This window comes from Apis mellifera, linkage group LG7 (genome assembly GCF_003254395.2).
Source record: "Apis mellifera strain DH4 linkage group LG7, Amel_HAv3.1, whole genome shotgun sequence".
Taxonomy (NCBI): domain Eukaryota; kingdom Metazoa; phylum Arthropoda; class Insecta; order Hymenoptera; family Apidae; genus Apis; species Apis mellifera.
Window position 1 is genome coordinate 1155828 of NC_037644.1, and position 13461 is coordinate 1169288.

Sequence of the window (13461 nt, forward strand, 5' to 3'; positions counted from 1 at the left end):
GTATAGAAAGAAGACGAGCTAGCACGTTCCTCGAGCGATCGTGTAACCCGTGGCTACCGTGCAATTATGTCTTTGCCGAGAAATTTCCCGCGTCACGGCCGATGAAATGGGCGAATGCTCGGATTAACATCGGTTTTTCCTTTCATTTTCATCGCGCGTGAAACGACGAAAAAAACGCTTCCCTCCTTTAATTCATTGTGTCAACTTTTATTTCGTTGACGCAAATATCTCTTGAATTATATTTTTTTTTATTTGTAATCGTGCAGATATCGCAGACACGTAATACGTTCCTGTTGGAATATACAGAATACATTAGTAAAGCTCGATCGATATTATTCGATGATCCTAACCTAACCTAACCTAACCGATTGTCGCTTACATACGTTGTACAGTTAGAGATGGTTTCTCGAGTTAAAGACGTTGCTCCGATGATAACGCAGGTTCCTTTTTACCGAGGATTACTCTCGATTTTAAAATTTTAAAATTTTATTCGGTTGATCCTATATACATATATATATATGTGTATTGATCGAATCAAAGAATTTAATTTCCCGTCTCATTGTTCGCGAATTAACGAGCGGACGTAAATTAGCAGAAAGTTGTGGTGGCGCGAGCGAGTGATCCTGTACCCTTCCCATTAATACGGCCTGGTAAAAGTATGCTGGCCACATCCCGTGCAGGCTGCAGTGGCAGCTGGCGAATAGCGGGGTACCTATTAAAGTCCTCTAGATAAAGCGCGAGATTAATTGCCCGCATGCAATGGGTAATTGATCAGATCCAGTTCACCACTCGCCTCTGCGATGCACGTGGATCGAGGTAACGCGATACTTCCATGAATATATATATATATATTTTTCTCGACTTTTTTTTTTTCAATTTATTTATTTATCGCTTCCATCCACCTCTGTTTTTATCCCCTTCGTTCCCTTCGCGGTATATATAAAACTTATAACATTATTTCGATTTGTATTAAATGATATAATCCTTCGGGGAAGAATATATTAGTTTGTGATTTTTTAATAATTATTATATATATATATAAAATTGTTAAGCTGTTTCTAATCACCGTGAATAATATTCCGGGCTGTGATTAATATAATTATAAAACCAGCTCGTTTCTCTTTCTTTTTTCCTTTTTTTTTTCCAACCCAGAGAACACACGTTTAACTTTCATTACTCTTCGTTAATTATTCGCTTCTCGTAACGATACTAATTACAATATAATTATACCTCGTTAGACGCACTTATCACACCTCTGCACGACTCCCCCTCCCCCTCGGATTATAAAAGCGACTTATCACGCGACCAAGCCGTGAAACGTACGAATTCGAAAAGTGTCGTTAACTGGCACGATCAATAAAAAGCGGAAAAAAGAGAGAGAAGAGGAAGAAGAAGAAGAAGAAAGGAGAAAGAAGCTCGTCTTTTCACCCTTTGAAAAATCCAAATTTCTATTGAAAAGAGAGAGAGAGAGGGAGCCGGAAGGCCGACGACGATATCAATTAATCCAGAGACGAATCCACGTTCTTTCCACCACCGTGAAAGGGTGTCGCCAAGACGTCGCGGATTCTCGTCGTACAAGAATAGAAAGCTCCCTCTCCCTATTCCACCCTCGCGCCCTTCCTTTCCTCCACCGTTTCTCCATCTATCTGCTTGCATTTCGCATGGAATTCACACGTCTCGCGTGTAAGACTACCCGCTGGAAAGAAAAAAGAGAGAGGAAAGGGAGGAAAGGGGTGGATAGTACGTCCGTAGGGGGCGTAGGTCGAAAGAGAAAGAGAAGAAGGCGGCCGTAACAGCTTTCTATTTGCATACTGCCTCTCCCTTTTCATTCGCGAGCTCCCTTTCGACACCGGCGTTATTTGCATTCAGAAATTGGCCGGGCACCGCGACCTCCTTCCTTCCTTCCTTCCTTCCTTCCTTCCTTCCTTCCTCGCGTACCCCCCTCCTCGTAATCGAAATTTTCCCTCGATTCGTTCTTTTTTAAGGAAAGAATAATTGAACATCAAACGTGGAGATTAAAAAAAAGAATTGTATTAAAGATTATTTCGATGATGTTTACCCTCCGCCTCGAATAAATTATTAAGGAGGGGCCTATTTCCTTCCTTCCTTCCTTCCTTCCTTCCTTCCTTCCTTCCTCGCGTACCCCCCTCCTCGAAATTTTCCCTCGATTCGTTCTTTTTTAAGAAAAGAATAATTGAACATCAAACGTGGAGATTAAAAGAAAGAATTGTATTATTTCGATGATGTTTACCCTCCGCCTCGAATAAATTATTAAGGAGGGGCCTATTTCCTTCCTTCCTTCCTTCCTTCCTTCCTTCCTCGCGTACCCCCCCTCCTCGTAATCGAAATTTTCCCTCGATTCGTGTAGTTTTTTTAAGGAAAGAATAATTGAACATCAAACGAAGGAAGAATTGTATTAAAGATTATTTCGATGATGTTTACCCTCCGCCTCGAAATAAATTATTAAGGAGGGGCCTATTTCCTTCCTTCCTTCCTTCCTTCCTTCCTTCCTTCCTTCCTTCCTTCCTTCCTTCCTTCCTCGTGTACCCCCCTCCTCGAAATTTTCCCTCGATTCGTGTAGCTTTTTTTAAGAAAAGAATAATTGAACATCAAACGTGGAGATTAAAAGAAAGAATTGTATGATTCAGATTATTTCGATATTTACCCTCCGCCTCGAAATAAATTATTAAGGAGGGGCCTATTTCCTTCCTTCCTTCCTTCCTTCCTTCCTTCCTTCCTTCCTTCCTTCCTTCCTTCCTTCCTTCCTCGCGTACCCCCCTCCTTGTAATCGAAATTTTCCCTCGATTCGTGTAGCTTTTTTAAGAAAAGAATAATTGAACATCAAACGAAGGAAGAATTGTATTAAAGATTATTTCGATGATGTTTACCCTCGAATAAATTATTAAGGAGGGGTCTTCATTTCCAAGAACGAGATAAGATTGGAAGGAGCGAAAAGATGGGGATCGACGACAATCTGTCAGCCGTGTAACCGAGGCGCGGTTACATATATTGGCGGAGATAGGCCGATAGGCATAACCAGCGCGATACAAAGCGAGGGAAAAAGAAAGAAGCGGTGGAGAGAGAAGCGGCCGCGTAAACGGTCGTTATCTATTCACACCGCTCGGACACCAATATAAATGGTAAGTGGGATATGCACGAACAAAGTGTACACGTGTTCCCTTGCAGCGCCCTCGCCGCGCTTCCAAAAGGTAATTCCTTTTCCTCCTCCCCCTTTCGCTCCAATTTTCCCCTCTTTCCTTCCCTTTTCTTTTTCCAGCCAACACAAAGATACTCGTGTTAATATCTCTCTTTTATTTGGCGCTCGTGTTCGAAAATTATAATTTTAAAACTTTCCAAACGAGATCGAAATAATTTCGAACGAATGGATATCACGATACAATACAACGGATTAATTTACTCGAATTCGTACGATTGTTGCCAGGAAAACGTATATATTCGAATTGTTAATTTAATTTATTACACGATTGTGTCATAGAGAAGGAAGGACGAAGGAAGAATTTTCTTTAAGGGATTATAAAAAATTTCTATTATCGGATTCACCTCATCCCATCGAATTAACGAAATAATCGTGGCGGGAGGAAGACACCTGAGCGCACCTTCCGTTTCCAATCGCGTTCCACTTGTTATTCAGGTAATCACGGTTGCGAGCGTCTGACAATCGGCACCGCCCACGCCCGTCAACCGTTTTCTCCGATCGCGTCAACGCGGGGAGCGAATGGGCGACGGCTCATCCTTCAACGCCTCGTGAAACCAGCTCCACAACGCTTCCTCCTCGAACGAGTCGTGTCGGCCTCGCGTGCGCCCCATTCCCTATCTCGTAATCGCGTGTACAGGCTTTCGTAGCCTTGGAACACGTTGTCGTCTCGGATAAGGACGCGTTCGAATAAAACGGAAAGGATGGGCAGAGAATTGGGCCGGCGCAGCAATTATCCATTTCTTTTTCTTATTCTCGCTTCAAGATTCTGAGAATAATATTTCAAATTTTTTTGAAAATTCCAAATGTCTCTGTTGTTGGAAATGGACTCTTCTACGAATTAAATATTAAAATTCCAAGATGAGTATTCTTATTAAAATCGTAAATTTAAGAAGAATATTCTAAGAATTTTCGAAACGATTCTATTATATTCGAAGTGGAACGGGTGGAAAGAGGAGGGAAAAATTTATACAAGAAGCAGAATCGGAATTGCAATCGGGGATCGTTGCGTTGCGCAGGAAATTAATCGGGGATATATAACGTTTCAATGAACACCGAATAACCTAATATCGAGCGGCTAATGTTGCAATCGAGTTTCCATCGGAAAATCGTATAATCTTGCCGGCTAATGTAACGCGCGCGGATATCATAACCGTCCCGGAATAAAAGAGAAACCGGCTTCGAATTAATTTCAATCCAATGTATCCAATGATATTTCGGTTAAAATACCTGTATTTCGGTGCCAATTATAAGGAGATTTCGCTCCCGTTTTTAATCCCAATTTCTCCGATACCGTGTAAGAATTGTCCGTGGATGAAAACCGCAATTGCAATTCCCTCTCTTTCCTTTCCTTTCTTCTCGAATAAACGAGATTTCGAACGAGAAAATGGGGAGAATGTATGACGAAATTGAAATAGAAATCATTTGGAAATACATTTTCAAACGAAAAAGGATTCTGAGAAGAAATTAAAGAGACCTTAAACGATTTACATTCTTCGCAACGAAAAGAGACTCCAATCAATAAATTCAAATATACGCAAAGAAATCGCAGCTCGAACAGTTAAAAAAAAAATAAAATCCGCAGAGAGAGAGAGAAAAAAAAATCTTAATCAGGGGTTGCATCGAGGCACACGCGCGTACATAGCCCCTTCGCGCGCTTCACTGTAGCCTCTATTCCACGCTTGGCGGGGTAAGAGGCGTAGTGCGCGCGAATAAAGAAATACTCAGCGACTCGACAGACCTAATTACGAGCCACTAAACCGAAAGCTCGAGCAATCAATCTCTCGCAACCGCGGCGCCCACGCGCGCCCCTTTTGTCTATCCACCATCCTCCCTCCCCGCGCGTTTCCCTCTCCAGCCTACCGTCATCTCATTTCCCCAGCTCCAAGAGAATCGTTCCTTTCCTTCTTTCTCCAAGAGCCTCGATGGAAGGACATGAAGGAAATTTCGAAAAACGCTTGTTGAGCCAAGTCGAAAGGGGGAAGCTTAAAAATAAATAAATAAACGAATGAAGGAATAATAGGATAGGAGAATTGGAATTCGTTGAAACCTCTACAGAGAACAGAGCAAGTATTATAGAATAATGGAAATGATTTTGAGAGTTCGTGGTAGAACTATTTTTCGTTTGGTAAAAAATTCGACAGAATAAATCGGTGAGAGATTACGAATAATTTTTGGATAATTCCGAAAGTTTTCGAGAACGTAATTCTATCGCATTCGAGTATATATAATGAACGAAACACGTTAAAAACACGTAGGCATGAATCATCAAGCGGCTAAACCGTAACGTAAACAAACACCGAGGCAGTAGCCGTTTGTTTATACACCGCGACTTTCTCCTTTCGTAACCTTTCGTATCCCACCGACTCGTCAACACGTGTACAAATTACGCATCGATTCTAAATTCTCTAAAAATCCTCGATTTCGTCTCTCAAAATTCGTGAAAACCACGAATATATATATATATACGAAATATCGCTCACCTCCTAGCTGCCATCGAGATCCGCGTCCCGGACGTACACAGACACCACGTGGGAATTGGCCAGGCCGAAAGGGTTGGCACAAAAACGGTGGTGGCGGTGGTGAAAAACACGAAGGAAACAGGCAGGCTGCACTCGTTGCTGCACCACGGTAGGGGTGGCATTCAAACGAACCCAACCCCCCTCTCCTCCTCCTCCCCTCTCCTCGTTTCTCTCGTCCCACGCGGCGGTGAAGAAGGATGATGCACAACGTCGAATACGCGCAAACACCACGATATCGCGCCACTCTCCGACAACTCGCGCCGCAAAATATCGTGCGGAGCGCATTTTCAGGCGCGCACAGGCCACCACGGCTAATTACCGACCCCAGCTTGGAACGCGGGATGAGCGCCGAGGAGAACAGCGTCCCCTTCGCGGCCGAGAGAGAAACTGAGAAGAGGCCGCACATGCGCCACCCGAGGCCAAGACGAGGACGAACGAACTCGTACGATTGAATGGTGGGGCTCGGGCGAGAGAGAGAGAGAGAGAGAGAAGGAGGATCGGAAGGTGGTGGGGAGAGGATGAGACGATACAGCGGGCGACCACAGAAGGCTGAGCTATGCGTTGACGGTTTTTTAAGGTGAGGAGGAGGATTTTTCTTTGCTTCAGCTAGTTAGAATTTTTAATCCAAGTTTGAGGAAACATATCGGTCACTGATTCAACGTATTCTCGCACCTTTCATACTTCTTAACCGTTAATTATTTGAATTATTCCACCGACGCTTTTTTCCCCTGAAAAGTAAATCGAGCGGCGATCGTGGCGGCGATACGCACGCGAACGCGTGACGGAAATTTCTTTCTTTTTCTTTCCCCGGCGAGAAAAGAAAGAATCGGTTCGATGGAATTTGTCGATATAATTCGATGTGCTCAACCTGTTTTAAATTTTAAAGGGAAGAAAAATTCACAAACCTTATCCCCTCCATCCCCTCATTTTCGTACGACGCGAAAAATACGGTTCCAATGCAACGATACGAGATTTTAGATTTAATAGACAGCGATTACGCGGCATTGGCATTAGAAAATACGATATATCGAGGTATATACCCCATCCAGAGCTCGTTTATCTTCTCTCTTTAATCTATCGCCGACGTTAATTGATACCTGTTACGTTACGTTTCGCAACGTTTATTCAAATAAATGATAGTTAATCTGTAATTATCGTTTTCCATTCGTTTTTAACGCCTTAACTCACTCGCTTGAAAAGAATAAACGAAATAAACCTCATTAATCAATATTCTTTCTATTTCGAAGGCAGAGCGAGAATAAGAAACGAAAGGCGGAAGAATTGGCAAGAACAGTTCGCATCATCTCGTTCCCCCCCCCCTCTGGCCATCCGTGGAGGCGGAGGAGGAGAGGCCCGTTCGCGGAAGATAAGAGTGATGAGCGGTTCAACGATAAGTACAAGTTCAAACGTCAAAACGGACATGCATATTTCATCGGCGCGCGATAGCGGCGCGTCCGATATCTCGTTTTCGTTGCGCAACGCTATGAAAATTACTCGCACCCCTCGCACCCCATGCGGCGCGATAATCCGCCCTGCCTTCGACGCGACACCTGTCCTCGGCTAAATCTCTAATATAATAATAAGAAGGCGGAAGGCGTTTTGAAAATAACAAGGAAATAAGGATTCCGCGTATGCATATTCATATATATCGTGTATTCATTCGGTGCACCAGAGAATATAAAAGAATGGAGCATCTGATCTATCCTTTGAACCAAGTGAAAAATTTGTTTAAAAATCAAAGGGAATATAAAGCTACTTGCGTGTAATTTTTTGTTACACCTGATGAAGGAAGAGAAAAGGGAGAGAACTTTGAATAAAAAATGAAAGAATGGAGAATAAAGAAGGGAAAATTCGCAAGAATCGGAGATTGAATTTTTTTACGAATACGATTAATTATAATAATTACAATTTTCGAAAAAAAGAGTATCTTTCAAACTATATCGTCTTTCGAAATTATCATAAATACCTATAAATAATAATAACAATAAAGATAAAAATCGGCGACAGGAAAAGATATATAAACGATATAAAAATAAAGAAACATCGGAATAATCCCGGGGAATGAAAAAAAAGGTGAGAAAATATGCAACAAGGAGAAAGGGGGGGGAAAAAAAAAAAATGGTGGCACGTAGCAAGCCTGTATAACTCTCCTCGTTGGGATGACTCGAGTGATCCCGACGAGGAACTGTGTGGCCAGCTTTATTGCTCGTTTGTTCGCTCGCGTGCTCCCTTTGACGCTTTATTTCATTTAAAAATCACGGAAATTAAGTTTCATAAAAGAGTGGCTAAACGATCTCAACAGGGTTCGAGCTCGAGGCTCGAAGAGAGCGGCTCTTGTAACCGCGTCAAATCGTCGAAAAAAAAAGAAAAGAAAAGAAAAGAAAAGAAAAAAGTAAGTCTCTCTCTCTTTCCCTGTATATATATATACTTTATACAAACGCTTGCCGAGACGTTGGCCTAATTGACTCGTTTAACCGGCCTCTCTCTCTCTCCCTCCCCTCCCCTCCCCTCGATCGACCGCTTACGCGAATTTCTACGCGCGCACTTCCGCTTTGTGCGTGTGTACACGCGACCGAAACCGTAATTAACAACCGTTTCTTTCACGATCGAACTAGGGTAGGGGAGTGGGGGGTAGAGGAGATCCATTAACCGTCGATTCTCTCGAAACTGTGCGCCCTTACTTGTTGTAATTATCTGGGTGAATTTCATTATTATCGTAATCAACCACCTCGTGAAACGCTCGAGAAATTTTAATACTTTACGTCGGATTATTCTTATTTCCTTATCGCGATATTTTATTTTAACGCTGCGGTTCCAAGTTTTTTCAAGGAACGAGTAAACAAGATAAAGATCGAACCAGGATGCGCAAAAAAAAAGAAAGGAAGCGAAGGTCCAAGCGTACGAGTTATTATTAACACTGGATCAATTTTCTATCCTCGAAACGATCTCGCAGAAGAATGATAAATTTTGAATACCGACTTCTGACTCCTTCTTTTGTAAGATAAAGGAGATGAAAAAAGGAATTCATAAATTTATCATCCTACTTTCCAAGAATCCTAGATCCTCCGTTGCTGCATAATCGGGCGCAGGCCGCTCTAAATCAATCTCCAGGATAACAAGCTTAAGGCCACGTCGACGGCGAGGACGATCACGAGGATAATTACACGCGCGGAAATTGCGGCTGGCCCAATCCTGCGTCCGGTGGTCTACGTCTCAATACGTACGCGCGCCTCTCCCTCCGTTCGTTTCGTTCCTGACCTGTACCAGTGGCCGACCGACAGCCACTCTCTCTCTCTATTCTAACGCGTAAGAGAGAGAGAGAGAAGGATGTAGAGACTCGTATAATGCCCGGGGTGATCCAGGCCCCGAACACCTCTCTCTCTCTCTCTCTCTACCTTTCCTTAAGTATAGGGCTCGCTTAACGATGTTTGTTTTATACATTGGCAGCCTGTTCACCGAACCTGTAATCTTTCTAAACGAGATATTACCAGGGCCCGTCCGCGAGGCCCCTTCCTATCGGGATACGAGGGACACGAGGCGTCTCTCGAGGAACGGCGTACACTCGAAATTGGAACCAGCACCGCAGCACCCGCAAAATTGCCGCCCATTCACGACGGTTGGTAAGGTAACCCAGGAGTGGATCTCGCTCGTATCGCGAACGGAAATCCCTTCTCTTGAATTTGACGAAATATATATTTCCTCGATGAAAATTGAATATTCGATAATTTCGAGGAAATCGGGAATATTTAAAAGAAAACGCGGCGTTTAGAATTCGAAAGGAGAGAGAGAGGGAAGGAATAACAAGTATAGATCGAAGGGTATAAGCGCGAGGCTATAAGCTCGTTGTTCTCTTTCCCCGGCTATTACAGCTCGTGTTTCCCAACTGAAACTACCCCTTTCTTCTACCGTTTTCTTCTCGTCGCGAACCCCGCGTTTTGCGTAAAAGTTTGCGCTTGAAAGGATTTCCAATCGTGGAACGACTGAGAAGAGGAAGGGGGGAAGCGTGCCCGGACATAGAATCCCTGAATCTTTAAAAACGCGATGAAAGGTGTTTCGCGAATAGGGCGAGGTATAGATACAGGTGTACCTATAGGGATAGTAATCGATCCTCGTTTCGATCTCTCGATCTTTCGATGTCGCGCGAAATTTCGAATTTCGCGCCGAAACTCGGACCGAATTCGCGGACGAAAGGCAGGCGAGCAACGATTCCCTGCGGTTTCTCGCGGCTACTTCTCATGTTTCGCTTGGAAACCCGTCATTTTTCTCACGGCTCTTGCCTTACGGCGTTACCTCCCCCCTCCTCGTCTCTTTTTCTCCTCTCTCTCTTTCTGTTGAAAACAAGTGTCATCATCGAAATCGAACTACCTTAGAACTCGCCCTATTCGTCTCTAGATACCACTTTTTTCTTTCTTAAACTTTCGAGACCGAGAAATTTCACTTTATTTATAATAACCTCCATTCTCCCCTAGAATTAACTCGATCCCAGCAAAAAATAAAAATACAACAATTGTACAACCTGGACGATTGTACAAATTACGATAAGAAGACACGATTCGAAGGATCATTCTAGATAATTTGTCATGCAAGAATAAGACGAACGTAAAAATCAAACACTTACCGGCCGCTCTTCGTGATGACCATCTCCGTGCCGAGTTTGTGGAACTTCTCCCAAAGCTCTTTCCCCTCCAGGGTCACCTTGGGATCGTCCACGACCCCGTCCTCCTCCGGGTGGTGGGGGGGCACGAGAGGGTGGTGGGGGCCCGCGAGGGGGTGATGCGGCGCCAGGGGGTGCGGCGAGGTGTGCAGCATCCCCGGGGGCAAGGGAGGCCTGAGCGGCCTCATCGCCGGTCCACCAGGGCCTCCTTGGTGATGATGGTGCAACGCTGCCGCCGCTGCCGCCAGGACGGCCGCTTCCTCCGGCGTGTGCGGACCCAAGCCTAAACCTGGAAGAGAAAGGGGGAGGATTTCGTGTAATAAAACTTGTGATGAAGAAAGTGAACGAAATTATAAGAATATAATTCGAGTAAAACGTGTATATAATTCGTTAAAGAAGAATCGTTGTTTCAGGGGTTGATTTACGGGGTGTGGAGAATTTATTAGAGAGATTAATTGCCCGCGTTTCGATTTGATTATTGGCGGATTAAAATTAAAACAGGAATTGGAAATGCCATGGTTATTATTTATTTTATCGCGGGGACCGTTTAAATAACTCGGGGAAAACGATAAACTTTATCTTTCTTGCCGGCCGCCGCTGTAAATCAACAACAATACGGGCGAATGCCGAGTGATGTGTCGGTTTTGATAATGCGCATTTACAATTCCCTCGGATGTTTAATTAAAACGTTATTAACGTTTAATTCGAATCGGATCCGCGGGAAAAATAACAGCGACGCCCCGTCACTTTCCCGTGTTTGAGAACACCCACCCGTAATTCTTGATTGAAAAATATCCTCCTACGTGTGTATTCGTACACACCTTTGATTTTGTTGCAAATTAAATACACCGCAATGAACAATCATTCGGGCGATGGCCCCGTTTCAACGCCGGAAATTTTAATAAACGCCGATAATTCGATAATAATTTAACCAAGGTGTAAAAGTTAAAGCGAAACAAACCGAAACGAGTTATTATTATTAATATTATTCCTCTCGAACGTTGGAAATTTCGCTGTTCGAAATATTTTTTCCACGATCTTTCGATTTTTCCACGTCGAAGATCCACGTTTCTTCGATCGAAAAAGGAAGAAGGAAGGAAGGAAGGGCAATTGTCTGGAACACAGAGATCGCTCTATTGACCTCTCGAACGCTCTATTTTTAAGGTGCTGTGCACGCTCGGGTATTTTCAGCGATTTTCTTCTCCGAGTGAGAAGAGGGAGAGAGAGAGAGAGAGAAATCTATCTACCTTGGGGCAACTTTCGAACTTTTCCCGACAGAGCAACCTTCGGGGCACGAGAGTTGAAGAGAGAAAAAAAAGAAGAAGAAGAAGAAAAAAGTAACAAGTAGTTTCAAGTTGGGTGGGGGAGGGTTGCGAACTGTCAGTCGACCCACCCTCGCCAACTTTAAGCGGTTGTCTTTCACTTTTTATCCCTTCATCTCGTTCAACCTCCATCTCTTCGCCTCCAACCTCGAATAATCCTCCTGGACTCTTCGTGTCCGCCAATTGTGTTTCAATTGGAGAACGATTTTATCTTTTTTATATATGTATTTCCCTAAGTTCTTCTTAGAGTTGTTGGTAAAGAAGAATTGATCGATCGATCTTCAACGTCAGAGAAAATTCGAATAAATATTTTCTTCGATAAAGGAAGATGATTGAACTAAACATATAGAAAGATATAAATAAATTTCGAACAATTTCGCGCAGAAACGTAGCATTATCGATTTATCGAATAATTCGAAATCATCGTGCACAGAGTTTGAATAGAGTTTGGAATATTTACTAGCACGCAAACATTGAATAAAGTATTAAGCAAATATTACGCGCACTTTTGGAATAACAATCGATAAACAAATAAGTTAAAAACCTGTTGCTTAGCCTGTTCAAATCAAATTTACTTCGTTTCCCCAAACGAGTCGAATGATCAAATTAAATATTCTCTATCACTTGTCGCGTAACGTCTTATTGCTGCTAATTCTTTCGCAAATAGAAACAATATTTATCGTACGCCGCGATCTTGTTGGGAAATTTTTCTAAATTTCGTCGGCGTCCTTTCAAGTATCATTGAACGAATCAATAAGCGAGCGGACACTTGAAATATAAGAAGAAGACTCGACTTTGAAATTCTTGTATCGCATCGAATTTCCCGCCTTTTTCTTCGAAATTGCCGATTATTTCATTCGAGCGGATCGATCGCATAATTTACGATTATTAATTCGCTAGGCAATAAAAAAAAAAAGAAGAAGAAGCAATTTATACGAAACGAAAAATCTACGGGAAAAAAAAGAGAGAAGAATTCGAATTCGAAGCTCGACCACTGACCGCTTTTTCATGCGAACAATTTCATTATTTACAGCGGCTTATCCTTCGATTTCCAACATGTTTTCTTTACTTCCGATCAATCGCGAACTACCTGTTGCGTTGAAAAAAAAAAAAAAAAATAGAAAAAGAAAAATAAAACTCATCACTTTCGTTCGTAAAAAATTTCGTTCGATCTCCGATCGGTTGCAAAACTTTGGTGGGGAAAAAAAAAAAAAGGAACTTGCCAACTATCCTCCAATTTTTATATTCCACGAGATGCAACATCGAAATATCCTTCGTTTCTATCCTAAACAAAATTTTCTTTGCGCGATGGAAATTTAAATTTTTCACGCGTTTCAAACGAGAAAGAGAGAGAGAGAGAGAGAGAGAATCTTTAAACAAAATATTTTTACAATAATCGCTTAAATTTAAATTTTTTATTCTTTTTCGAAGATAAAAAAGATAAAAAAAAAGATAGATTATTCTAATTAATCGCAATTGTATAATTTATATTTAATAACAATTGTTTATGAATTTTTTTCTCTGGCCAAGAAATACACGATTGAATAAGCAGAAATTTAAATTTTTGGCGCGTTTCAAATGAGACTTTAAACAAAATATTTTTACAATATTCGCTTAAATTTAAATTTTTCATAATTACAATCTCTTATTCCAGCAAGTTTTTCGAAGAAAAAGATAAAAAAAAAATAGATTATTCTAATTAATCACAATTGTATAATTTATATTTAATAACAATTGTTTACGAATTTT

The 13461-nt window shown here is 42.1% G+C and overlaps 1 protein-coding gene across 3 annotated transcripts in view; it reads right to left on the minus strand.

The window, feature by feature from the left end:
- Nucleotides 1–13461, minus strand: part of LOC726842 (optomotor-blind protein) — a 113200-nt gene that overhangs the window by 86553 nt on the left and 13186 nt on the right. For all 3 annotated transcript variants that reach the window (XM_026441623.1, XM_026441621.1, XM_026441622.1), the window contains exon 2: nucleotides 10355–10679. In XM_026441623.1, coding sequence (XP_026297408.1) covers nucleotides 10355–10679 — 325 coding nt within the window. The remainder of the gene's footprint in view (nucleotides 1–10354; nucleotides 10680–13461) is intronic.